General features: G+C 41.7%; 3 protein-coding genes across 3 annotated transcripts; all 3 read right to left on the reverse strand.

Moving 5' to 3' along the window:
• Nucleotides 1-4: 4 nt before the first annotated feature.
• On the reverse strand, nucleotides 5-9,746 carry atp6v0a2a (ATPase H+ transporting V0 subunit a2a). The gene is made up of 20 exons (XM_041058937.1): nucleotides 8,272-9,746; nucleotides 7,637-7,715; nucleotides 7,356-7,453; nucleotides 5,978-6,115; nucleotides 5,490-5,587; nucleotides 5,281-5,407; nucleotides 4,829-4,911; nucleotides 4,643-4,736; nucleotides 4,343-4,555; nucleotides 3,860-4,010; nucleotides 3,619-3,758; nucleotides 3,374-3,531; nucleotides 3,182-3,272; nucleotides 2,973-3,091; nucleotides 2,320-2,530; nucleotides 2,095-2,214; nucleotides 1,874-1,990; nucleotides 1,391-1,508; nucleotides 1,107-1,278; nucleotides 5-811 (listed from the first exon to the last, which is right to left on the reverse strand). Exons 1-20 carry the CDS (start codon nucleotides 8,380-8,382, stop codon nucleotides 709-711), a joined length of 2,541 nt encoding a protein of 846 aa, XP_040914871.1. The 5' UTR covers nucleotides 8,383-9,746; the 3' UTR covers nucleotides 5-708.
• Nucleotides 9,747-9,931: 185 nt separating this feature from the next.
• nfkbil1 (nuclear factor of kappa light polypeptide gene enhancer in B-cells inhibitor-like 1) lies at nucleotides 9,932-12,508 on the reverse strand. Its single transcript, XM_041058938.1, has 4 exons — nucleotides 12,118-12,508; nucleotides 11,922-12,034; nucleotides 11,128-11,239; nucleotides 9,932-11,037 (listed from the first exon to the last, which is right to left on the reverse strand). Exons 1-4 carry the CDS (start codon nucleotides 12,389-12,391, stop codon nucleotides 10,445-10,447), a joined length of 1,092 nt encoding a protein of 363 aa, XP_040914872.1. The 5' UTR covers nucleotides 12,392-12,508; the 3' UTR covers nucleotides 9,932-10,444.
• Nucleotides 12,509-15,233: 2,725 nt separating this feature from the next.
• On the reverse strand, nucleotides 15,234-19,307 carry LOC121195907 (apelin receptor B-like). Its single transcript, XM_041059626.1, has one exon. It carries the CDS (start codon nucleotides 19,216-19,218, stop codon nucleotides 18,142-18,144), a length of 1,077 nt encoding a protein of 358 aa, XP_040915560.1. The 5' UTR covers nucleotides 19,219-19,307; the 3' UTR covers nucleotides 15,234-18,141.
• Nucleotides 19,308-26,869: the final 7,562 nt, after the last annotated feature.

Here is a 26,869-nt window from a genome sequence, read left to right on the forward strand (position 1 = left end):
TTAAATAAATGCATCAATAAGTAAAGAAGCAAACAGCTAAAAGTTGATTATTTTCATTTGGCATCATCACAGTCATTAGTGAAAACTTTAAATTGTACAATCATTTCTGCAAAGTGCTTTGTGACAATATGCCTCACAAAAAGGGTTGTGATGGTTTTTCAGATTTTGATGCCCACAGCTTTTCTTTCATCACACGGAGGAGCAGTTTTAAAAAAGGCATCCCCATATCGTCATCAGAAATAAATCTCTATGGCACTATGTCAGGATGCTTGATATGGTCTTCAGTGGATTGTTGCTGTAACATACTTAAACTTTACATTGCACTGTATAATTGTTCATTTTAAATACCATGTTGCAAATAATACAAAACCAGTTTACACAGCACAATGCAAATTAAATATTTAAATTCACCCAACCGGTGTGACAACTAGTGCTGAGCGATTTCTTGCCTACAAAATTAAATAACAGATCAAGAGTTTTGAACCTCTGTGTAAGCAGAGGTTTGCTGGGTACAGTAGTAAGGCAGTCAGCACAGCCGATAACATTTTAAAAATCGTCATGGTGAAAAACGTTGCTACAAGAGTGAGTTTCAATCCACTGTCTCGAAGGTTTGTTATCACAGTGTGAATTGTTCCAGCTTCTAGCATCCTTCCCATTTATAAAGTCTGCTTCCAACTCATAACCAACGCTTCAGAGTCCTTATTTTTTTTAAAGCAAACCATCTTGCTCAAAAACAGAGGGCAGAAGGGAGAAGTCGAAGGGCACAAACTTGACACCGTTCCCGTGGTAGAATTTGTTCTGAAACTCCACCCTGAAATCAAGCGTAGAGGCAAGCAAGAGCACTTTAATGGCGGCCGAGTAAATAGTGCGGAAAGTGAATGCAAATAGAACCGAGAGTAAAGCTGAGTAGGAAAACACATCAGTTTACACACATCACAGTATGACAGCTACAACCTAAGATTAAATCTAGTCTCATATTGCAGTATTTATATTCTATAGAATCTATAAATATTCTACAGTATTTATATCCTATATTATTTATATTCTACTGCTGAACTGAAAAATGATTGTGAACATCCACATCAGTTGGTGCCACTAAGACTCACCAGTGGAGGCGGAGAGCGTGGAGGAACGCTGATAAGCCTTCCATGACCAGTAGGATGGACACGGTGAGCACGGCGAAGAGGCCGAACACAGGGACCAAAAACAGTACCCCCAGTCTTGTGGTGATCCTCAGACCCAGGCGCATCACCATGGCCCACAACACCTCTGAAAGTTCTGAAACCAATAAAAACCAAGCCGATACAGACACACAGAAATGAAAAAAACATGTTAAAGGTAGAGAGATGCAAAGTAGAAGTCAGTAGAAACGTTTTGTGACTGCACTTACGGGCATGAGCCAAGCTAAGAGCCCATAGACGCAAGTAGGACGCAGTGTTGGAAATGCAGCCCAGGCAATACTCTATGGTGTGAATGGCCTGGTGCAGGAGCACATCCGCAAAGTCAAACTGTAAAACGATTTAAATAATACATAACAAAGAAGACTTAATTAATACTGTTTGGTGATTAGAATTTAAATTAGATTCAGAATTAATTATTTTCTGTTTCTTTTCTGTTGCCTCCAACCATTATTGTTGCTCTGTTTTTCCCTTCAGTGGCCACTAACCTCATCTTGATAACCACAGCACATCTTAGCATTAACAGGGCAAATATCACTTATGCTGCATACACCTCAAAATATCACATATACCAGAAAAAAGACCCCACTAGATCACATTCAAATGCCGGCTGTGAATGATCATAAAAGGTTTTGTTTTGAAGCTTGAAATGCAACATTTAGCATATATAGAAAGGATAACAGTGGATCTCTGACCTCTTTGGGAAGAGCCTCTCGGCTGGTCGTTTCATCAGGTCCCTCCTCTTCATCATCTTCATAGGGTGGTGCTGTTGAATTATCGTCTTCACTTACACGCCTCACCCTCTCATAACCCTGAGGTGTGACAATGGTGTTCCATAAAGCACTGACAAATGAACCAAAAACTGCTTTGGAGGGAAACAGACCTATGATACAGCAATATTTTCAACTAGACTTACTCTGCGTCTGCGCAGGCCTTTGCCTCCACGATACAGCCAATACAAGTAAAGAGGTTTTCCTAACAGCAGCACAGGAACTGACAGCATAGCTATCACAACTAAGAAAATTTGCAGCCCAGTCTGTGGAATCAAGATAACAAGCACAAACACATGCATTAACAAGGATCAAAACACACCCAAAGCTGATAAACGGATATGATTTGAGATGATAGTATCAACACATACCTGTCCTGGGTACAGAGGAGTAATATCCTTCCCCTGCATGACGAACATGTTGATGAAGTGGATGAGGATACTGGGAGCCTGGCTGGAGTCACGTGCATTGAATGCCAACCACTTGTATAAAATCATGAAGACCAGGTAGCCAAAGAGACAGAGCAGGAAGAGCAGCTCAGGAAGAAATAGCAGATAGACATTATATTTCTGTCGGAAGTGCCTGAAGGGAGAGAACAGAGTATGGGAACAAAGAAAGTGAAAAGATGGTGATTATATTGACTGGACTGTGGAGACATAGTAAATAATACATGAGTCAGTGTCATCAATGTCGTCATGATGTCAATGACATCAATTCCTAATAAGTATAATTTTGTACTTATTACAGGGCAAGCTGAGAAAATGTTCAGAGACAGTCCACATAATTAAGTACCCATTCTTTGATTTCCAGAGGAGGTTTCTTAAAAGAATTCTTAAAATATTATTGAATGGCCATGATCACTTTAAAACCAAGAAAATATTTATTTATTTATTTGTTTGTTGGAAGCTGTACTCTCCATTTTTGCCTTTTTTGTCTTCTACGTAAAAGATAAGACTGGCCATGTTATTTTGGCAATAAGAAGATGTTAGGTTACTGACATGGACTTAAATCTGGAGTCACTCACAAGTGATTGAAGACACTCAGCACCACTCCAAAGCTCATGTGGATGACCCCGATAACAACTGACATCTTCATCTTGTAGGAGTTGAGGAAGGACAGTCGGTTCACCGCCATGTTCCATATCTGATGCGATGACAAAAGCATCTCAGTGAAAATGATACGAGAATGAATGAGTCATAATTCTGAGTGTAATGCTCGAGTGCATTTACTCACAGGATCAATGCCAAATGGGTATGGTCCACTGAAAACACCACTGACATTAGGGTCTAATGTGAGCAAAGCGTTTGTTTGGAGCGTTTTGTTTCTGCAACGTAAAAAAAAACCACCATTAAATCACCACATCTACTGAGATATAATAAACAACAGATGTGTCTCGGAGTGTGAATATTTGTATTGACAACTCACGTCCACTGCTGATTCGTGAACATAGGCTTCACGCTCCAGCCAGAGCCAAATATGTTGAGAGACTTAGAGAAACAGTCATTGTAAATCAGCCCGGTGTAGATGGAGAAAAGCCCCATCATTAGGATGATGTAACGTCCGTTGAAAAACGTCGCCCATATCTGAGAGTCACAAACACAGGTATCAGCTAAAACTACTTTACAGGAATCAGACTCTGCATTATGGATGAGAGTAGGACTCATTCCCACCTCATTATTGGAGCGTTTCTTCTTCTGCTTTTTTTCCGTCAGCACCATCCACAAGGCAAAGAGGCTCATTACCATACCGTGCCCGAGGTCACCAAACATCACAGCAAACAGAAAAGGGAATGTGATGATGGTGTAGGGAGCTGCCGATAAGAAAAACGTACTTAGTGTACTTATTCTGAACTTTTCCAAAACAGAGAGAGGAAATTTACTGTTCTTTACAAGAAGTTGTATGAACTCTTACCTGGGCTTACCTCGCGATAGTCCCCCACCCCATAAGCCTCCACAATGCTCTGAAAGCCAGATGTGAACTTGTTGGTTCTTAGCAGGGTTGGTGGAGTGTCAGTGCTTGGGATGCGGTTCACAAAGGATGGTACAGTGGCATCACCTTTTCTCTGGTGATAAAAGACATAAGGAAGTGAAGGATTACTTGAAAATTGTCAACAGGGGCTCAGGGCAAATGTGTATGTGCCTTTTTGCAGATAAGAGAATTTTCACAGTAACAGAACATGTTCCACGAGTAATGGAACTGCACTGTTTGTGGCAGCATTATAATGACTACTATTGTTAATGAGTTCATTTAGAATATATAAAAAATATATATTTTAATTTCCAATTGCATTAAAATTATTTTGTTATTTTGTTCCCAACAACAGATAAACCTCATAAGCAATTATGGTCACAAACTATTCAACATTTTAGTTGTAGTTATACATTTTTCACTCACAGAGCCTTCTTCTAGCGCCCCCCGCAGGTTAGCCAGGTCACTGACAGGACACCACACCTCAGCAATCAAACACTTGTTGGTGACATCGAAGCTGCAGAGGTTAAGGATATGATAGATAGCCTTCATCTTTTTCACCTGCACCACCCAGGTGTAGGCCGACTCTGAGGCCTTCTGCAGAACCTGCCTCAAGTAGTCCTCAGTGCGGTGCAGCACCTGGAGGAAACACCAGTTATAACATGTGTCATGTTACATATTCCTCTCTGGATCAAAAGACGTGATGCTAATGTCAATCAATCCTACGTTGTTAAGGTCTTGGATGCGCGTCCTTAAGCTGTCCAACACATCTGCCCGTTCTTCATCATTCTCAGGGTGCGGATAAAGATGGCAATGGTAACTGAGGACAACAAAGACAGACGTGTATGGTAATAATGAAAGAGAATATCTCAGGTATTGACAGGTAAAGTCATGTGATAGTGGCATTCTTACCAGTCGCAGATCTTTTGAACTTTTTGCCCAATCTGGTCTCCCCAGAAAGAGATCAGAAACACAACACTTTTGCTTATTTCCCCCTGAAACAACACAGACCAGACAGGTTATTACTACAGCCCCACAAAAAGTCATAAAGTGATGAAAGTTACTTATTTTTTGCTGATACACAAGTTTGATGTATATCTCTTATTTAATTACAACAGTACCATTTTGATAAACATTCATATTGATAGATCAACTAAATTCTGGTCATGAGGATTGACTTTAAGCCTTTGAAAACTTGGTTTCAACTCACTTAAGTATTTCTTTGTAACATTAAATATTCATAAATATAAAAGCAAAGATCAAAGTAAAATTTTGGAAAAACAAGCAGTTCCTCTTTGAGTTTGAGGCAGAAGGGATGTTACAGTATTTCTCATCTCCATCTCAGAGCATGTATTTCAACTCACAGTGTCGAGATCAGCAAGGTTCTCATCCACTTCTGCGTAGCTGAGGATGGTGTAACCCTTGCACACTCTCCACAACATGCGCTCAAAGGCCTCCACCTTCACCCGCTGGATAAGACCTGAAACAAACCTACAGCCAGGAGAGATCTGATTAGGTTTAGGGTTAATTTCTTTATCATAACAATAACATATTACGACATCCTGCAGCTCACCCCAGCTTTGCTCCAAGTCTTTGCATACCGGTGCATCCTGTCACAGAGTCTGTTTCCACAGTGGGGAATTCTTCATACTGGGGACCAAGAGCCTCATGCTAATTATAAAAAGGAACATGTTTCATTCATGACAGCTTACAGTAACAGCTCCTTACATATCTCTACACAAAGCCAATGCGATGTTCACACACTGGAATGTGATGTTTATTCTCACAGACCCACTGTTGCTCTTCGCCATATCCCTTTTTAACAGCCTGGATGAGTCAGGTGCACTGTGACCGTGTCATTAATTAAAGTAGGCACCAGTTCCACCTCTGTCACCCAGGGAAACAAGACACGTCAGCGACAAGAGAACAAGATGTTGCCGGCGAGATGAGGGGAGGCATCTCGACTGAGATGCAAACAGAGTGGGAATGGAAAAAACAGCAGTGTGCGACAGACGGTCGGTGCGTGTGATAAATGAGAAGGTGGATAGAAATCACACTCACTCTGGAGCGGCTGTGTATGAAGGTCCGTGTGATCTTCAGCATGTGGGTGTACTCTGTGAGCTCCAGCAGGTTCCTCCGCAGCTTCTCTTTGTTCCTGGCCACCTCGCTAAGCTCCATCTCCAGCCTCTGGAGCTGCTCCTGAACATCACATCCAAGACCAGCTTAGTAAGATGACCTGTTCAGTTAACTTAGGCAGCCACGGATGAACACTACATGTGACCGACAGCAGAATATGGCCACAGTCCCACTACTTTAAACATTAAAGCCAGACTATGTAACCTTTTGGCTACAAATAACAATTTTGGGAAAATGTAAAGGGCTGACCAACTGTTTACCATTTTGCTAAAATGCTAAGCTGTTGTAACATTAGCACAAGTAGAAAATAGTCATAAAATCAGCCAAATGACTCAGTAATGTCCACTATACATGGCAACGTTTACCTCGATTTGCTAACGTTAGCTAAGATTAGCCACCACTGGTCATAACAGACCAAGTGAGGATCTAGCTGCAAAACCTTCGAGTGTACTGATTTGAGCGACAATGTGTTTTGTTGCTCATAAATCTGACTTTTGATTTGTAAAAGGAAGAATGTGTTACAATAATAATGTGTTATTGTGGCATGTAAGCAACTCATTTAGGTTTCAGGTCATTCTCCATCATGTGTGTAGATGCATCCTAAACTGTAGCAGTTCATGAGGAAAAGAAAAAGACAATTAAATGATGTAATGATGAGCTACGTGCTGAAACAAAAGTGAAAGTCTGACGTCAGTAGTGCAGAGGATCAATTTTATTGTCCCTTTCATCTTCCATTACTGATGATTACGTGGCGAAGCTAAATCCAGAGTGTTAAATGCAGCAGAGTCTGGCGGCCAAAAACTAAACTGGGCTCTCAGCTGCTGAGGTGGCTCCATACAGAAATCACACACATATGACCTCCTAATCCCACTGTTCGGCTGTGGGACTGTCGTTCAAACTCATGCTGTGTTGCTAAAATTTGTTCGGTCCCACACAACTTAACATTAAAGTGGGGATCCCGAAGTTACTAAAAATGTTAGGTTGAATTTGAAGAAAATTTGTATGAAATGACACATAGGACATCTAGAATATTTCCATTTGATGGACTGGTGCAGCCAGTTTTCCCACTTGAAGGGAAAATTAACATGCATGCACTGTGGCAGGCAATGAAAAACCTATATAATATCAGGATCTTAAATATACAGGAATATGAATAGCCAGGTTTCTCTAAGTTCCAGCTTAATACTATAGGCTATCCAAACATGATCAATACCAGGATACTGGTTTGTATATACATTTACTCAATCATATATTATGAAATGTGGGCACTTGGATAGTACCATCGGGTTAAAATAAAACTTACCATGATCTCCAGGACTTGTCTGGGTGGAGGAGCAAGTGGACTCTCATCCTCCTCTGGAATGGCTATATTAGCCTTTTGGATCTCCCTTAGAAGGTAGCCTGTCAACAAAATGCTGATAGTTTCAGAGTGTCAGAGCGAGCTGTAAAATCTTAAATCTCAGAGGGACCATCTTTACAAAACACAATCAGCCGCAGGTTGCTTGCCACACTGATGATTAATTGTCCGGGGTGTGTGCTCAGGCTACACCCACAGGAACCATCCCAGGTGCTGTGCTCACTTACCCAGAATTCTCTCCATCTCCTCACATCTCTTGATTTCGCTGACAAAGCGCCGCTGGAATGAGCTGACACTTGGGTTAAGCTGAAACCAGAGGAGCATCCCAGGTCAGGTGGCTGCAAGTTACTGCATCAGTCAGGGCATGCACATTAACAAGAGTCATTACGGTTTTGTTAAATAGTCTTAGAATGATTATAATGAAGTCAAATGTTGTTTATTACTGTTTAAATGTTTTTAAAAACTGTATCCAGCTACATCCTCCTCTCACCAAACTGAGTGCAAAATGGAGTACTCTGATTTTAAATGTTGAGATATTATCAGAGTATATTTTTTTAAAGTTCTTTGGAGAAAATTACTGTGAACAGTCAGGTTGAATTTATTATTTGACTCAAGTCTTCACAAAAAAATGGAGTGTACAAGAACATTAAGGTCTATTTATAGTCATGGGGGAAGTTGCCCCATTCAGCCTCCTCCATCAAACATCCATGCATAACCAGAAAGAAAATGAGAGGTAGGGTAGATTTAATTTATTCTGTCTTTGGTGGAAAAACAAACAATTAAACACAAAGAGAATCAAACTGGTGGCAGAGTAGACACATTTACAGAAATGAGTGTGTGCATCATCAGCCTCTCTACTTACATCTCGAAACTCGACCAGCCCCAGCTCTCCCAGCTCACTAATGCAGTCATATTCAGAGCCGGACTGCAGAAACAATTGCGCCAAGCACATCTCCTCACTCCGAAACACCATCTTTATCTGCCAGACAGTCAGATCTCCTCCGCTGCCTTATAATCTGCCTGCAGCCTGCTGAAACTAGACGACGAGCAGTTTACTTCAAACGAAAATAGGACATCACAAAATTCAACGGGTCGGTGCGTTGCTTTAAACTCCTTAACCAATTAACCTCCTCCCTCCCCCCCAGAGGATTAATTATTGTCCATTAATATTGACGATTTTCAGAAGGGAAAATATCCTCATTTTGTATTTTTGCCGCTACGTATTTTTTTTTTCTCTCTCACCCTATCTCTGTCTTCAAAGCCGCCTGGTGTCTATTGAATAAACAATATGAAAACAAAGGCAGAAACCTCCCTAATGCACCTTTTGCATCGAGCGATGGCAGCGAAAGGCGTCATTCCTGCGGGCTCTTTACCTTCAACACCTGTCATTACAGCGCAAAAACACGGCGACGACGCAGCGCAGGTCGGACAGAAACGAGCAACAGGCAAACTAAAGAATAAATCATCAACCCGCCATGGAGACAAAGCGGGGCCAAAGGCAGCCTGACACGTTGAGAAAAGCCACGGTCAGAAATAGGCTACGGCCTTTATTCGCGCTACGTCGCCCGGCAATTGACACAGATTGCGTCTCCGGGTTGCCAGATATTGTCTCATCCTCTGGAATAATAGGTTTTTCTCCATTTACAACGAGAAAGGTGTTACAGCATAGATACTAGCCGTTTGATTTGACTGTAAACATCTAGATAGGAGATAACGAAATTATAATATCTGTTCGTAAAATGTACTTTTACTGTGTCGACTCATAACCAGGAGCTATTTCACACCCTGTTCTATCAACATAAGTTATTTGCTGAACTTCAGACCAAATTTGCTTAACAAAATGAAGCGCACTCGTGTCTCTGCAGCTCAAAGAACAGACTTTATGAGACGAAGACACTGTAGTCACTCTATAAATATCAATGAAAAATGAATTTAAACATACAAATAATGTATTTTTATATTGCAAAAATAACCCTAACCCTAACCCGTGGTATATTCATCGCTATTTTTCAATTTACCCTTTTATAGATTGGTATTAATTTGTTTCCATGTCTTAAACTTAAAGAAACAGATTCACTGCAATAACATCTAGTTCTTTATTTGGAATAAAGTTAGTCATCGTGTGATTGGGTTAGGGTTGTAAATTAGCTGATTCAGTCCCTTGTCTCGTACAATTTAGTACGCGACAATAGAAAACGCTGTTGCTGCTAAAAAGGGGGGTTAACCGACAAACCTGGCAACCAGCGCATATTCTTAGTCTGTTCCATCACTGAAAGCAGACCGACCATCTGCTCCTCTTTGTGGTGTGAAATTTTTATTTAGGGTGGGTTTTTTTGTGATATGTTAATTTTGGCAGTTTTACAACAAAGTTTCACTTGTGATAAATCATCATTGTGTGTTTAAATGAACCTGTAGATCACATGAACAGCCATCTTTTTTTATGATACTCGCTACATGCCGTTGTGCTTTTAGAGTGAAAATACTGGTAGCAGGCCCAAATGACTCAACACAAATGTGACTTGGCGTTTCAGAAATCTGATATTGTCTATTTATTTTTTTTAAGTCAGGTATTATAGAAAAGCACGTTTATGTCCAGCGTTCAACCCAGAATCAAAACCACTCTGTTTTAATTCTGCAACAACAGACTCACAATACAGTACATTTACTCAACATTGTTTTTCACCTAAAGGACTCATATTTTTTCCCTCACACATTCACACACTGGGTGCACAATGGGGTTCGGTGTCTAAAGTAGTGGGACTGTAGACACTTTGACATGTGGACAGGAGGAGCTGGGGATCAAATCCCTCACCTGATGACTGCTGGCTTATCCTGACTACCACCTGTGCTATAAAAAATGATTCATAAATTAATAAAGCTATGATAAATTGCAGTGGAAAAGGTATGCAATTCGTTATACATTTTAGCATAAATGGCATTAAATCTGAATATAGCTTGTATCGTTTTATATACACACTTTTCCAGAAGAAAAAAAAAACCTTTTTAAAAATTTTATCTACAATTATATTGTGATCTTAAGTCCTCAGACTCTGCGCCAGTCTGTTCAGCTCCTGTGACAGAGCTGTGACTGTATCTAGGATCCTCTGCTTGTCCTTCTCCTCTAACCGGGCTTCACATCTCTGAGCAAATTTGTCAGGATGCCACAGCGTTTGCTGCTTCCGCAGCACTTTACGAAACACCGGCACGTCTTTTCGGTTGACACCGTGCAGCATCACATCCACCATTTCCTGCACTGTACCTCTTGGAGCTGGCCAGGGGATGTCACCGTAGCTCAGCTTTGTGCTGCCATCTGAAGAGCTGCCATGGAAAGTAGCTGCACACCTTTCGTCATACCTGCGCTTCTTGCCCTGCCGAGTCTCTTCCTCTTTACGTGCTGCTCGAGCCAGATACTCTTCATGTTCCCTCTGCAGCTTTTTATGCAGCTCCTTGCGACTTTGCTCTTCCTGCTCCCTCTCTTCCTTACTCTTCTTCCTTTTCCACCCAGAAGACGATGCTGCTGCTAGTCTTTGAGCTTCAGCGTGCTTTTTACTGAAGTATTCATTCCTAATGCGATCAGCCCAGTCCCCAAAGTCTTCCTCATCTTCATCAACAGGAAGAAAATCATCAGCTGTGAAACAAATACAGCAGCAGCATTGTTATCATCAAGTGCACAAAGTCAAAATAAAGTTTAGCATCAAAGAATGAGTTTAAACTTCACCATCATATACTCCAAAACTTTCACAGAATTCATCTTCGCATTCATCAAATAGCTTCTTCAACCACTCCTTCTCAGGGTCTTTTTCAGATGGACGAGTCATGTTTTCTGGAGTCTGAGAAGAACGTAAGCAAATGATATGTAAATATGACCTAACATCAACAGCCACCGTGGATCACACTGTGTTGCTTACATCTGATGCTGAAGAACCAATTCACAACTATATGCCAGTATTTACATGGTATATTCTTTTCAACAAATCACATACACTCATATACTTCACAAATTATTTGAACACATTTTTTATAAAAATGTATTTATTTGGAGTGAAATTATGGATTTTTTTTCAAAGATTGATTAATTATTTAAATCATTTTTTAAACAAAAACTTCAACCATTATATTCTATTCTACATGTATTTCTTCTTCTGGTTTCAGAGTTAGCCATTGTATTCCACCATGAATCACACAAATGGGACCCGTCAGAATCTGTGACGACGAGATAATCTGATATAGACAATATATGAGTCTGTGTTCATTTTTTTCTGCCTGTGGTTACTCACAACTATAAATTTGTTATCCCATCTAATGCTGTTGACTGACGGAAAATCCAAATCAAACAAAAAGTAATTTGTGAGCAAACATCTGCTTGTTCCAGCCTCTCCAGTGTGATGATGTGTTGCTTTTCTGTTTTATATCACTGTATATTTGGTGTGCCAGTTAGACCAAAAAAAAGGACATACTAATTGTTAGTAGAAGTCCTACAGTTTCTTGTAACAGCTTCAAATTAATGTTTACCTCTGTATGTTTCATCCAGTTGAGCAGGTCTTGAGGTGTGACTCCGGCGCTGTTAGGAGCAGTCATGGCCTCTGGACAGCTCTTTTTAAGGGGCACAACCAGGTCATCATACGCTGAAAGAATAGCAGAAATAAGAGTTCAAAAACAAACACCGGTTAATAATTCAACACCAGCTTCTCTTCCGGGTCCTCCTCACCTGTCTTCCCGTGTTTAAGAGCCCTGTTGGCTGCTGTGTGCAGCGCCGTGTCTCCTTTACGGTTCCTCTGGAGAACATCGGCTCCGTGCTTTAACAGCAGCCGCAGCGCGGCGTCGTCTCCCAGGCAGCAGGCGAGGTGCAGCGGGCTCCTCTGCCTCCTGCCCTGGGAGAAATTCACATCCAGGTCCCGGTGCTTCCTCAAGTACGACTTCAGCTTCAATAAACTGCCCTCCTCCACGTACCTCCACACCCGCTTCTGTTCGTGAGACAACATGCTAAGTACAAACGGAGCAGACGGTTGATAATTATTATTGTTATTCTGGTTGGGTTGGTTATGTTAGCTTTAAAAGGCCTTTGCACTTCGCCTAAGCTAATCCGGCCCGTCTTCTTAATAACTCCGAAGCTAGCAACGGCTCGGACACCAAAGTTCCGGGGTCAGGAATATCAGGATGCTGTCACTAGGTGTCAGTATCGATCTGTCTCTGAATGAGCCATTAATTGCTAAAGTAAACCTGTGTTTCATGACACTGTAATTGAGTCAAAGGCACACTGAAGCCAGACAGGATGGCCTGAAATGCAACTTGTATTCCTTTCTCCTGTTTATGGAAGGAAAACAACCCCCCACTATTCATCCTATGCGCTCAGACTCAGAGAAAACTGGAAGTTTGGCACTATAGTGATGTTTTTCAGACATTTAGGACTCTCTTGCCACCTTCTACATGGCTAATTGCTCAGTATTCATAAGCCCTTCCTGCTCTCTGTGGGTTTCTGTGTCTCAGCCTCCTTTCAACACACCACCTGTGAGGAAGATGTTATGTAAAGAGGTCTTCTATGTTCCAACAGACATTTTTCCCCCCAAAAAGTGTACTGTAAGTCGTGTGATCTCATACATTTATTTTAAAGTTCTAATCCATAACATTTCTTTATGGACTACTATTTGACGTATTATGTCTTAGCCTGTGAGAGCATAGTGAAAGAGCAGTTACATCTGCTTGAAAGCTGCCCACAAATGTTTTACAGTGAACCAGAGCTTAAAGAATCCTTTTGAAAAACACTTTATGACTTTATCTACTTTATGACTTTATCTACGATGCTGCAGTGAAACTTTTTCAACTTTTTTACTTTTACTAATATTGAATCTTGCTGTGGAATTTAACGTACAATTTTCATTTGGTCGATACTGAGTCATTTATGAGTTATGTTCACATAATGACAATAAAGACTCTTGAATCTTGAATTTGTGCCACCATCCTCAGAACAAACACGACAACATGACGACAACGTACATGATTTAAAGGACTGACTTGCAACAAGGATGGAGGAGCTGAACAATATAAAAGAATCACTTTACAGTTCAAAGCTATCCAGAACCAGAATAAAGTTCATTCACCTCATAATGCACATTCTCTAAAAACTCTTGAATGACTTCATTGCCAGAAATACCCTAAATCCCTGTCTTGTTTTGAACAGTTGCTCACAGTTTGTGTGTGGCAGCTGATTGTTGTTACAGAGTCCTTCAATATGTGGCTGCAATAACAGAGGACAGTTGGGACAGGACATGTGGCAACTTTAAACTTCTACAGACTAATATGTTGCAAGGTACAATTTGGACCTCATTATCCGCACCCAGTTACTAAATAAATGGAGAAAACTGCCACACAACATCTTTGGGTGATGATCTTATATAATTTCTTGCTTGCATGTGCACTCATCTTTGCTATCTTTACCTGTGATGCCTAAATCTGTGCAGCTGAGCCTCTGAACTGGCTCAGTCCTCCTGCAGATGACAGGGCATCCATTTAGGCCTTAGAGAGGGAAGGATGCACAATAGAGAGGATAGAGGAGGGAATGAAGGAACACTTTGTGCACTGTGAAGAGGACGATCAACATAAACCACACATAAAACCGAGATCCGGAGTCACCCAAAGCTTGGGCACTTCCGCTCTTTTTTGCTGTCGGAAACGACGTGTCTCCACTAACGATGGCAGTCTTCTGTGAACGCCTTTGAGATGTCTGCCATCTCAGGAGCAACAGAGAAAGAGTGAGAACACAGGGTGAGGGAGAGAGGCATCTGATTTGTCACCTCAGGTGGTTTGAGTCAGATGTCTGCCATTAAATGCACATTTTGACATTTGTTGTTTTTTTACCGAAGCTTTTCTTGTCAGACACTCGGTGAAGATAACTTTTCATCTTGTTTGGTTGTTTTTTTCATGTACCCAATGCAGAAGAGTGTCTGAAGCCAATATTCCTGTCCTCCAGAACCTCAGGTGCAATATGCATCTCTTGCAGAGGGCCCTAAAAGCAGAAAGATGCCTGTGAAAGGCAGGATATCCCAGATCAGGAACCTCTACCTTGCCCAACCTCTATTTGCCTTTCCTGCCTGGCCTGCTGACTCCTATCCTGTCCGTGAGGTCTGTCATCCTCCTGGGACACTGCAGGGAGAGGCCCTGCAGGACCAGGCGGCAGGAAGCTAAGGGTCCTCCAAGACGCTCCAGGGGTCAACATTTCATCCTACCAAGCTGCGGTCAGACCAGGCTCAAGGTCCGGTCTGTTGGCTGTGCTGCTCACCCTCCATTGTTAGGACAAAGGAGAAATGTGCGCACACTTCCTCTGTCTATTTTCTACTCAGCCTGGTTTATTGGGTTCTGATTTATGACTGTGCGTCCAACAAATAGTAGGCCTGGCTGCAAGCCTGATTTAAATTTACATAAATACATTGGCTATTTGTCACCCATTGATATGACAATGAATGAGTTAAGGTGGGCACCCCTGTAGAAACTTTGCCTTCCTCTCTACCTTTTCCTTTAGTTTCTATTGATTTACATTACCTGGTAAACAAATTACCCAGTCTGATGAAGAATCAGGGTTTGACCTTTTCCCAGTTTGTATTGTACCATGTTTTACTGAGTATTTGGCCTTACAGCCGGCAAATTTCACATTTTGTTGAACTTTAAAGTGAAAAGAAGCAAATACAACCCCTGCAGCAAACAGATATAAAAATGAGCCTTCCTTCAAATGTTAATTCACTGTTACTTTTTATTTCATGAACTTAAAAAATAGAAGAAAAAAAATACATACAGTATGTTTAAGATCAACCCACTGTCTAGCAGCCCTAACAGTTTCATCTGGATAATCTCTTAGGTAAAAAATACTTCTCAGGATAATTGCTGACTTATCCTTTAACTGGTTTCTTTACTTCCACTGGGGAAGGACTTTTTAGACATTTAGTGTGCAATATATAGATTTAGTTCAAAGTAAAGCAGATCTATGCAGTTTGACGTGATTAAAAAACAGTTGTGTCAAATGTTGACAGTGGTGTCTACAAGATAATTTTATGGATATAATTAGTGGTGTGAGTTTGTTATCTGTTATTTTATGGAGTTTTGATTTATTTATTTTTTTCCTCAGGTGTGTTTTCAGACAACACTGGCACTCGCATTTGCACAGGCCGACCTACTGTTGCCTGCTTAGATGAAGAAATTACTCAATCAAACTCAATCACTTTCTCTGTCTATCAGTTATATCAGAGAACACAGTTATTTATTAAGTACTGGTTAAAGCAAGGGTTAAATGACCATTAATGCCGGTGGGTGAATTTTAAATTCTAGTTGTTCGTCATTTCTTGGAAGTGGAAAATGAGGACTGTTTATACCCCTGGGATTCCCTGCGGCAAGCCTGCTCCCAGTGTAGACACACTTAATTTTCACACTCTGTTATTACAGAGGAATGAAAACATTTGTGTAATCATTTCAGTCCTCTCAGACAAACACCAGGTCTATAGAGGACTAAAGGGCATAAATCTCTTTCCTCTCGTGGCAAATTTGTTTCTAGCCCTGGCAAAGTTCATGCCATGAAATCTTGTAACATGATCACATTAGCTTCATAAAACTTGAAAACCCATGAACATAATCTATCCAGATTATCTTTCACATTGGGCTTTGAATTTGATGCTGACAGGTGGAGAATAATGTGACAAGTCATCTTGTAAAAAAAAAAGCTGATGGATGGAATTTTAAACTACTACTGTATGCTGTTTCACCAATAAAACCCATTGTTGCACAGACTGTTGGACAGTGCTTATTTAATTCACTTTTAATTGTACCTTTGTCTCAATTTTTATTGTTTCATTTTAGCTTGTTAGAGTATGTGACTGAGTCTTTTATATGTACAAACTTTCTAGACTAAATCCAGAGATCTATTTAACAAAGATATTGTTTGCGCGTCTGTGTTTGTGTCCCGGCTTGCGTGAGATTGAGGAATGCTGAGACACTGATGAAGGAGAGCAGAGTGAATGTTGCTGCAGCTGTTGTATTTCTTTCTCTTCTTCTGACTAGGAAGTTTTCAGACTTCACCTGTCTGAGATTAAAGGTGCAGATGAAGTCTTCCTTCTGTGAGTAGTCTGACTTTGATTACAATTGTCCAAAATGGCCACTCTGCGTTGTTCTGTAATTGTAGCTGATTTAGACTAAGCCATTCTCCACCACAGGTATTACACAGGCAACAACAGTCGACTCGCACTACAAATCAGTAACCAAGGATTAGTCCAATCCCTCTGTCTCCCTGCCGTCACTGATTATGTCCTGTAAAAAGCTCATTACAGTCGGAATTGGTTAATCACTGAATTCTAATTCAAAGCTCAACAACCTGTTGTAGTGTTTGTTTGCTAAAGTCCACACATTTGACTATTACACAGTAGAGCATGAAATACCAACTGGCTATAATATGGGGACTGAAAGACTCTTTTAGAAGAATCCTTAAATTGTGGTACTGAACACTTGGGCAACATCTTTGGGACAAAGCCAAATGTCAATGGCAATTTAGAAACTTTTGTACTCACTGATTGCTTGTGAGAGCAGATTGTAAGAAGAGAAGAAACAAACATGCTGGGAGAAGGAAATAGAAGTTGAACATGCATTTCCTGTCAAGACACATGCTTTGATTTTGACCCTGCGAAACACAATGGTAGGGAGACTGCCTCCCCTCAGCAATGCACCAACAGGAAGAAGCACATTCACTGGATGGGAGAAAATACATTCCAGCAAAACTTAACAAGCTATCACAAGTAACAGAGTGACACCAGAGAGAAAATGTTTGTGGCTTTTTTTTTCAGAGCACCGTCTTTTCTTTTTTTAATTACAAATCATAGACATGAATTCAAAATAATGCGTATTCACAAAGTTCTTTCATGTATTTGCTTGGAACAAATTCATTGTCATTCTGATGCTCAACAAACACAGGCAAAACTCATTCCTTCACACACACACACACACACACACTCACACATCAGCAGACTGTCAAAGCAGTCACCTTTTAATTGGGCCCTCCACCAGCCTGAAAGCATTTGTCAGCTGCCATCTGTCTGTCTGTCTGGGACTCCCCCCCCCCCCGCCCCCGCCCCCACACTATCCCCGTCTCTCCTTACAACACTCTTATCAGACTCCAACACCTCTCACCGACTAGCACACCCTTCCTACACACACTCACGCAGACACACACACTAACAGACTTTACACTGCTGGCTGTGGTGCATATACTACACACTGAGCTGGAGAGCGGGGTAGTCTGGTAGATATCACACCTCAAGTGCTTACAAATGAAAACAAGAACAGCAGGGGCAAAATGCATGAGTAACACACTTCACTGGGACTTGAAGACAGGATTTCAGAGTTCAAAGCTCAGTACTTTGCACATAGTCCACAGGAGAACCAAGAGAAACACATGGGTGTTTAGTCCTTTTAAAGTACATTCCACTTTTTCCAACAAATTACAAAGTCTGTGAGTTATTCTTCCCTGCTTCTGATAGTGAGGCTGGAGTTGGAGTGTGGTCAGACCCAAAATCCAAAAGTCATCTTCAGACAAATGCCCACAGTAGTCCACAGAGTCACAGGGGAGCTAAGGTGGCACCCTGAAATGGACCGCAGACGGTCTGCGAGGAAGCACCCAGCGCCGTAAAGTTCTGATTTACCTGCACTGTTCTGCATTGTTCACCTCTTCCCCAGCATGCCTCTGGGCCCTCAGCTGTCGTCACACCTTCGTGGCCAGAGACTGAGCCTCTGTCTTCTGAGAGGACAGGGAGCTGGCAGGGCTTGCATGCAAGGACTTCTTCAGGTTAAGTAGGCACAGACACTGGGATCTGAAGCGCAGGTCAAAGAAAGCGTAGAGAAAGGGGTTGAGGCAACTGTTGACGTAGGCCAGGCAGGTGGCGTAGGGGTGAGCCAGCAGCAGGAAGCGCAGGAAGTCACAGGTGGCGGGAAACAGGTCGAGGTAGGAGAGGGCGTCAGCACTCTTCACAACGTGGAAGGGCATCCAGCAGGCAGCGAACACCACTACCAGTATGGTGATGATCTTCAGCAGTCTCCTCTTACGCTGGTCCTCTTTGCGCAGAGTGTTGAAGTGACGGGTGACAGTGCAGCCGATGAAGCCATAGCACACCATCATTGCCAAGAAAGGCAGAAGAAAGCCCAGAGCTGAAGACGAGATGCTGAGACCGGCGATCCACAGGTTCTCTTGCTCTTTGTTTACCACCACCATGCTGAAGTCCATGGCGCAGGATGTGCGGTTGCTGGTTGGTTCATATCTTGTGGAGCGGAAAACCAGAGTCGGGGCGGCCAAGAGACCAGACAGCAGCCAGATGGCTGTCAGGGAACCTCGCATGTGGCCACGGGTGCGCAGCTGGGTGCTGGACAATGAGTGGACGATGGCCAGGTAGCGGTCAAAGCTCATGCAGGTGAGGCAGAAGACGCTGGCATACATGTTGAGCAGGACCACATAGCTGCTGATCTTGCAAAGGGCCATTCCAAAGGGCCAGTGGTAGCCCATGGCCGTGTAAACGGCCCACAGAGGCAGAGTGACCACAAAGGTGAGGTCAGCCAGGGCAAGGTTGCCTATGTAGACATCAGCAGCTCGCCGCTTACCCTGGGCTCTCCACACGGTGAAGATGACCACCCCATTTCCAGACAGGCCGAGGATGAAAATGAGCATGTAGAGCACAGGGATGACAGAGTATGACGGCGTCCACTCAGAATAGTCACACATGGTGGAGTTTTCCGTCTCCTCGTAGTCGTAGTACTCATAAGGACCTTCAGTTGGCTCCATCTCCATTTTCTTTCTGCTCTTCTTATCCTTTTTTTAGAAGGAAGAAAAACGCCTGTTTGTTGCCAATAGATCCACAGCAGCTGACAGCACTCTGAGGTCTGTTGCTGCATGTGAAATCTGCCGACACTTAAATACCCCCCTACACTTGTACCGTCCCAGGATGCCTCCTCCTCCCCTCCCACTGCCCTCCTCCTCTCCTTGCTCTGAAGAACATGCTCTGTCACTGCATCCACACCCACCCCTCTCTCTCTCTTCTCCATTAACATTATGTTCACCCCACTAGCTACTGCATAGTGGACTCACTTTAATACATGTTACATGAGTTGAAATGTCAGTACTTTATGTTTCAGAACAGATCTTCTTTTTCCTAATTATTTTCATGCATAAAATATGAACCACAAGATTCATCTCCAGGTGAATGAAATTAAACACTGTCCAAAGTATAAATCTTTCGGGATATTTTTTTTTTTTAAATACCACAAATATAATTGCAAAAGACTGTTTACTTTGGGAATGAAAGTTCATTAGACATGTTTGGACAGCAGCCCAGTGAGTCAAGCCTGGGCATGACAAGTTTCATGAAGCAGTCAATTATAATGTCAATTGAGAGTCGTTCTTTCACCGGAGGAACACTATTTACATTTCTATGTGTGTTGTTTTCATGTCTGTACATGTTCAAACATGGAGAACCACAAAATAAAGACAAGTTTGTGTTTAGCTTTAACGAACTAGAGGTTAGACAAACAAAATTTTAACCTCAGACCTTTAAGTGAAAATATACAGTAATACTAATGAGACATGTCACAGTTTCACGTAAAGTATAAAAATGTATCTCCATTGTATTTCAACTTTTTAAAGACAAACTGATATGATTTAATATTAAAAATGTGTTGGTGAAACTGATTTTTAGAAAAAATCAAAGTCTATATTTTCTTAACACTGTCTCTGTATAAACTCTGTATACACTATTTTATTCCAAATATATTTTATTTTATTTTGTTATACTGTGATTTGTTTGCCTTTCTTTTTTCACTGACGTAGGACAGTAGCTCAGAATGATTGTGCAATGACAGATTTATCTTAAGATCTGAAATTGTACTGGCGATACCAAAGTTTCTAAAGAAGTCACATACATCAGACATCAGAATTTTTGGGGAAAGTGCAGAAAATGACGCATCTGTAATATTTTTAAAATGTTCGAATCATAAAAAATATGGAGTCATGGGCTTGAATATTTAACTGTTTGAGTGTGGCATGATGTGACTTTTCCAACTTTAAAGTTACTCAGGAGGAGACACAATAGGGAAACTCTGTGTCAAATGGTTAAATAAGTCACACTCTTCCTCTGTCTTTCTCTTCTTTCCGTCCCTCGGGTGTTGTTTGTTGGCCCAGGTGGGATGGCTCAGTCTCCAGCCTGCTCCATCTCTCAGCAGAGTGGCAGCAGTGGCGCCAGGGCACCAACCTTTAGACACAACTACTGTATCACTCAACAATGTTTTCCTCCTCCAATCCCTTCCTCCACCCCTCCATCTCTGCTTCCTCCATGCTCCTCCTCTTCCCACCCCACTCATCTCCGTCTTCCTCTGATTATGAAGACGAGGATTGATTCCCATCTCCTGTGCTTTTACCAGTGCTATTCACTCTCAGAGAAGTTTACTGTTGCCAGTTATTGTGATTGCGAGCTTGTGTTGTTTGATAATCAAACCGATGCGATTGTGTTTGTGTGACTCCACCAAAACTCTGTCCTCTCTTGCTTCTCTTAATTGTCCATCCAGCTCTTTGTCTGTCCCGGCTCTCTGCGGCAGGACGTCGGGCAGAACAGGAAGAAAGCAAAGCAAAGTGAATCAAAGCAAGCTTCCTATCTTCACTCTGCTGGGACTGAGGTCTGTTTTTAGCTGTGTTCATTAACAGGAATGCGAATATACACCTAAATAAAAAACAGGCCTTGATGAGCAAATCAGTCCACCCACTCACATTTCCCAAAATTCCCAATTCTCATCATGAGAGCTGTGGCCAGAAACATGACACTTCATTTTTAAAATGAAATGAAGCTGGTGGTGTTTTTTTTCATGACTTCATGATATAAACACTAACAGCTAAAAAATTGTCCTCACATTTCTTCCTATTTTGGCCTTTTAGACTGACAAGTTCCAATTGGTCTGAGCTTGACCCTCCTTGCAGAGCATCCATCTCTTCCCTCACCATAACACAGACCCTGTCTCCACAGCCTTCAGCTCATGTTTGCCCTCTCTGTTGCCCACCTGTGTCTCAAACTGATTGTTGCTGTTGTTGTTTTTGTTGTTGTTGTTGTTAGTGCTGCCCTCTCATTGTGTGGCCCTCTGCTGTAAACCACACACCATGAAGACACCAAGACGCTCCTTGTGTTTTGTGCTCTTATTTAACCACATCAAGCGCCTTTTATCCTTGCCCTTCACTTGACTGTCATCTATCAGCAATGAGTCTGGTACAGAAAGCATATCCGGGGGTTATAGAAAAGGATGAGTACTAACTTCTCAAAATATACACAAAAGCTGAAAGACACACAAACACACACACTACAGTGACAGTCTGTCTGCAGGGCTGCAAAGCGTCCCTTTGATCTTTTATCGTGACCTTGTGTGTTTGTGTGTTTGTGAGCCTGGTTTTGGTGATACTCCTAGTGCCAAAGGAGGACAAGGTGTGTCTTTTTGTTTTTTAGGTGTGTGTGATGCGGGTTTGTGGGGGTCTGACAGTCGTTTGATGTGTGTGTTAAGCTGTCGCACACCACATGCAAGGGCCCCTCTGCGCCTGAGACAGCTGGTTCCTTGAGGCTCTGTTTGCCATCTGACCAACTCTGAGTCAGACTCCAGCACTTCTGACAATTCATGATATCACACGTCTAAATCAAACACCTGATAGCAGCTTGACAGCCACGATGATAAACGTGCCCTCAGGCAAACACACTGAGCCATCAGCAGCAGCTACATTACCAATCGCACTAACAGTCTGATCTGAAGTTTTAATTATCTGAATGCTGCCAAAACTAACACTCTGTGAACAACTGGGAAGCTTGAACATTTGGTTGTTGTTACTGCCTGCTCCACTCCATTATTCTCCCTTTAGTCTTTTCAGCAGGGACGACGAGGTGATTGACACCAGCTTGTTAGACACAAAGGGCCACCAGGATGGGACAGGTTTACGCCTTTTCTCACTGTTCCAGTAATGTGTAAACTTAAGTTTTCCAGCAAGTTGCATGGTTTAAAACAGCGTTTAACTCATGTTTTTATATGTTTATACTGGTATACTAGGCTGGTGACCAATGATGGGACAGGACTAGCACTACTACACTGATCTGAATCTGAGTGATAAGACCAGACAAACAGAACTGATTCACAGTCCACAGCCTAAAAAACATTTTTTGGTTCATGCATTGATTGATTGATTGAATGAATGAATTTTTGGGATAAAAATGGCCATATCTACCTGTATTCTTGTAGCTTGTAGCCATGATTTAAGTTCTGATACCTGAAACTGAAAACATAGATTCTCTTACCTGCTAATTTCCCTCCCCTTAAATTATCAATTCATCTTAGTATTGCCCAGAGTGTTGGAGGTGGGGGCGGGGGGGTGGGGGGGAGGGGGGGGGGGGGGGGGGGGGGGGGGCATCCAAGTCCCACATGTTACTTCATCACCCTTCTGGTGGAGTTGAAGTCAGGAAGCATCCACAGTGCAGTCTTCTTGCTGACTCTGTATCTGTAAGACAATAGTACACTTTCTTGACCCCTCTCAACACATGTGCAAGAGGTTGCAAGATGTTTTCATTGACCTTATAGCCACTGATGACCCCACTGCACTGCAGCCCCCCTCAGTCCAGTGTAGCAGCAGCTATTCTGGATAAGGAGCTGACCCATTTGGGAGTCAGGGGCGTCTAATTCCAGTCAACAGGGAGACTCTGTTGATACGAATCTTCCTGCTTTCAACATGTTGTTGTCTTCTGAGGTAGGAGTGGCTGAAAAGAAATATTTATCAAATATGAATGTGAGGACAGGAGAGGGAAATCCCAAACAGTTTTCACAAAACTGTATAAATAGCTCAGACTTGCACTCAAGGTCGCCAGTGAAAATACTGTAAGTATTAGAGAGAGGCGGGGCGCCTCCTCGTCTCTTGCGCAGGACAGCAGAGAAAAGTTTAAATCAGAAAGAACAAAAGGGGAAGGTTCATTCATCATTTACAGTGAGGTATAGTGAGGTAACAAAAGAGCTTCTTTTTGTGTTTGTGTTCACGTCCTGTCTTGACACAGGATAATGAGTAATAAGGACGCGTATTTGTTGGGTGAGGGGTGCACTCTACCGAGGTAAACAAGGATTACATGTCACTTGCTTGACATAAAGTTAGAAATGAAGAGATATAAAACCAGCGCCATCCTATTTACACAGATGCCAGAGTAGAATGGCATCATCCTCGTCCTCTGGTCTTAATCAGCACTGCACAGCCGCTGTAATTACAAAATTAGTCAAGTAAGAGTGTATGTGAGTCTTGAAATCTCTTTAAGCACCAGAAACAGTGACTTTTTTTTTTACTTTAAGTTTCATATTAAGTCTCTGTTTCTAATGCCTGCCTGCAAACCAGAACCTCATTAGAAAAGGTGTGCATGTTCCTGCAGTTAGTTAATGTTAGCATGCTAACACAATAAACTAAGATGGTGAAGATGGAAAACAATGTACCCACTAAACTTCTATTTGCCGGCATTGTCATTGTGAGTGTGTTAGCACCACATGCTACTGCTCAGACCAAGTAAGGCTGTAGCTGCAAAACCTTTTAGTGTATTGAACTCAGCAACAGTGCAATATGTTATCTATTGCTCATCCCTCTCCCTCATTTATGGTCAGGAATATACCACACATTACTAGTTAACATCTTAATGCAGCAACACTGCCCCACAATATACGCACACATATTACATACAACACATATTTTATACTATTTACCCAAATTTTCAAGTGCACTGCTGGACTTTTGGCTATGCAAAACATGCCACACTCTTTTTACAGCACACTGTTTTTTGTATACCAGATACTGAATTTAATGCAATGTCTAATACTCAACAAACCTACTGAAAAAATTCTTAAAAACAGAGATAAGGTCTACAGCCTCTCTGCTGTCTAAACAACAAACAAGCTGTAGCCTGCAGCCACATTTTCCTCTTCCTGTACGTCCAACAGGTGAGAAACTTTCTTCTGCTGAACTCCTTCTCCTGGATGTAAGACTGATATTATTCGCAAAACCGTGTGAAACAGCGATGGGTCAGAGAACAGGAGGTACTGTCGCCTAAAAACTGTGTGAATTTCTCTAAACGCACTGCAGGATTTAGAAAGTGTTTGAGACTTTTATCCCTCACATGTAACATGAAACATTTTATTGATTTTTATGGCTGTCCAAACTTCACAGAGTTCTGAAACACAAGCCTTCAGTTTGGTTTTAAGGTTGATAAATGCACACTTAAAAAAAAACACACACACACACACACACACACACACACACACACACACACACACACACACACACACACACACACACACACACACACACACACACACACACACACACACACACACACACACACACACACAATCCTACATGTTCACACACCATGTAACACCCATGACTACACTGGATGCAATACAATAAGCTATTGTAACCTCAAACCAAAGGTCTTGACGCCCATATGCTTTTGTCATTAGTCTCAATTATAAGTCTATGAGGTCACTCACACACACAATGCAAGTGTTTATACAGAAAAAAAAGTTCTATCTGTATTTTTTGTTGCAGCTTAATCTGCTCTTTTGTATCTGGATTTTCTAAAACACACAGGAAGTAGCTTGATTTTAAGGAAATTTTGGTTAATTGCATTTTTGTCTTTTTAAAACAGTTTTGCCCCCACTTCTATTGGCTTTGATAAAAAATTGTACACAACAAACTAGTTAATGAGAAGTCAGACGATCAGACAAGTTGTAATTGTAAGTCAACATTCTGTTAACTGTGATAAGTAAAACATGAAACATCATATTAGGTTTTTCATGTGCAAGACCTTGAAGCAAGAACATTAAAAGAGCTGCACTAAGTCACGAATATTCCAAAAATTCGTGTTAACCCACATATAATGACATGAAATTTCACTTCTTGTAACCAGGGATGATGAGATATGAGAGCTCATATCATTTTATTTTCAGTCTATCTCACTCTCTCAAATTCAGTTTATGCTGGAGAAGCTGATTATTTCAGTGAATATCCTGAAGAAATGCACAAGATCACTGTTTGATTCCAAGCTAAATATTTTCAAAAATTGGCAACTTATTTTTTTTGTTGTACAAGTAAAACCCCCCAATTCTTTGCTTTGTTGATCTTTCAATCTGGCTGACATTTCTGTTTGTGTTATCACACTAACACACTATGTCTCCCCCAGGTTTTATCAGGACCAGAGCAGGTCTCTCTCTTGACACACACACATGCACAAACACACTCTCATGCACAACCACCCCCCCCAACCCCCCTCCTCTCCTGTGTATCCTCTCCAAGCCCCCGGCTTCCTTGCTAGGGAAAGAGGGGACTAGATGGACGGGAAGAGAGGAGACAGTGGGGATGTGACACAACAATGGCAGGAACTGACTTCAGATCAATACAGATAAGTGGAAAACACACCAACACAGCAACACCAAACTAACAAACACCCCCCGGTGAAGAGATAAACATGTAACGCAAACAGTGCCAATTAAACGTTGCACGACATAAATTTGTGAAGACCAGGCCTAAAAGGCATCATCGCTCATGCAAAAATACATCTTTTGCACAATAATCCACTGACACAGAGAGAACACAGTCTAGAAAATATTATATTAGCTGCTAAGCTCTCATACATGACCTATCATATATTCTTTGGGTGTTTGATTTACACGAGAATTATTACTGCACATCACATATTAAAATACACTGTAGGGTAAACACACCACTGGATGACATTTAAGCTATTCCCAATTATCTCCTCATTCACTGTAATCATATGTTTAAACCAAACTGGTTACACACTATTCCACAGAGAACTGCTGCTGTAGTTATTTAAAAAAAAAAAAAGTTATGAAGCATTGCTCAGTGTTTCAAGTGTGCAGATTGATAACAGCTCACGATTTGACAGGTTTAACAGCAACAGCAACAACTATCAAGCCTGATGATCCAGTTCAGCAATATTCTGAATAATCCAACATTTTATCAAGTTTTGTTTCTGCTGCTAGCTGCAAGTGTTTAATCAATTAAAATCATTTTATAACACATTGAAACTTGTGCCAAAGTGAATTAAGAGCAAGCAAGCAAGCAAAGCAAACAAGTACATAAGGAACATGCACACAAGATGTAAGCAGGAAGTTGAAAGAGTCAGCAGTGTTGGAGAGGAGAGAGGCCGTTCAGCAGTTCAGAGGTCATGACAAGGTCCCCAAAACAGAAAACCTGATAGCCCTGCAGGTTGTATAATGTGTAACCAGGAACATGCTCAACTTCAAACACACTAAAATCTAGTGGAAAGAAGCCAGAATAATTGGATGATGTGATCTTTTACAGCCTGAGGCCTGCCAGTAGCCTGCTGCAAACGGGAAAAACTCTCTGGCCAAGAGAGTTGCAGTAAATAAAG

Source organism: Toxotes jaculatrix, chromosome 16 (genome assembly GCF_017976425.1).
Source record: "Toxotes jaculatrix isolate fToxJac2 chromosome 16, fToxJac2.pri, whole genome shotgun sequence".
Lineage (NCBI taxonomy): Eukaryota > Metazoa > Chordata > Actinopteri > Toxotidae > Toxotes > Toxotes jaculatrix.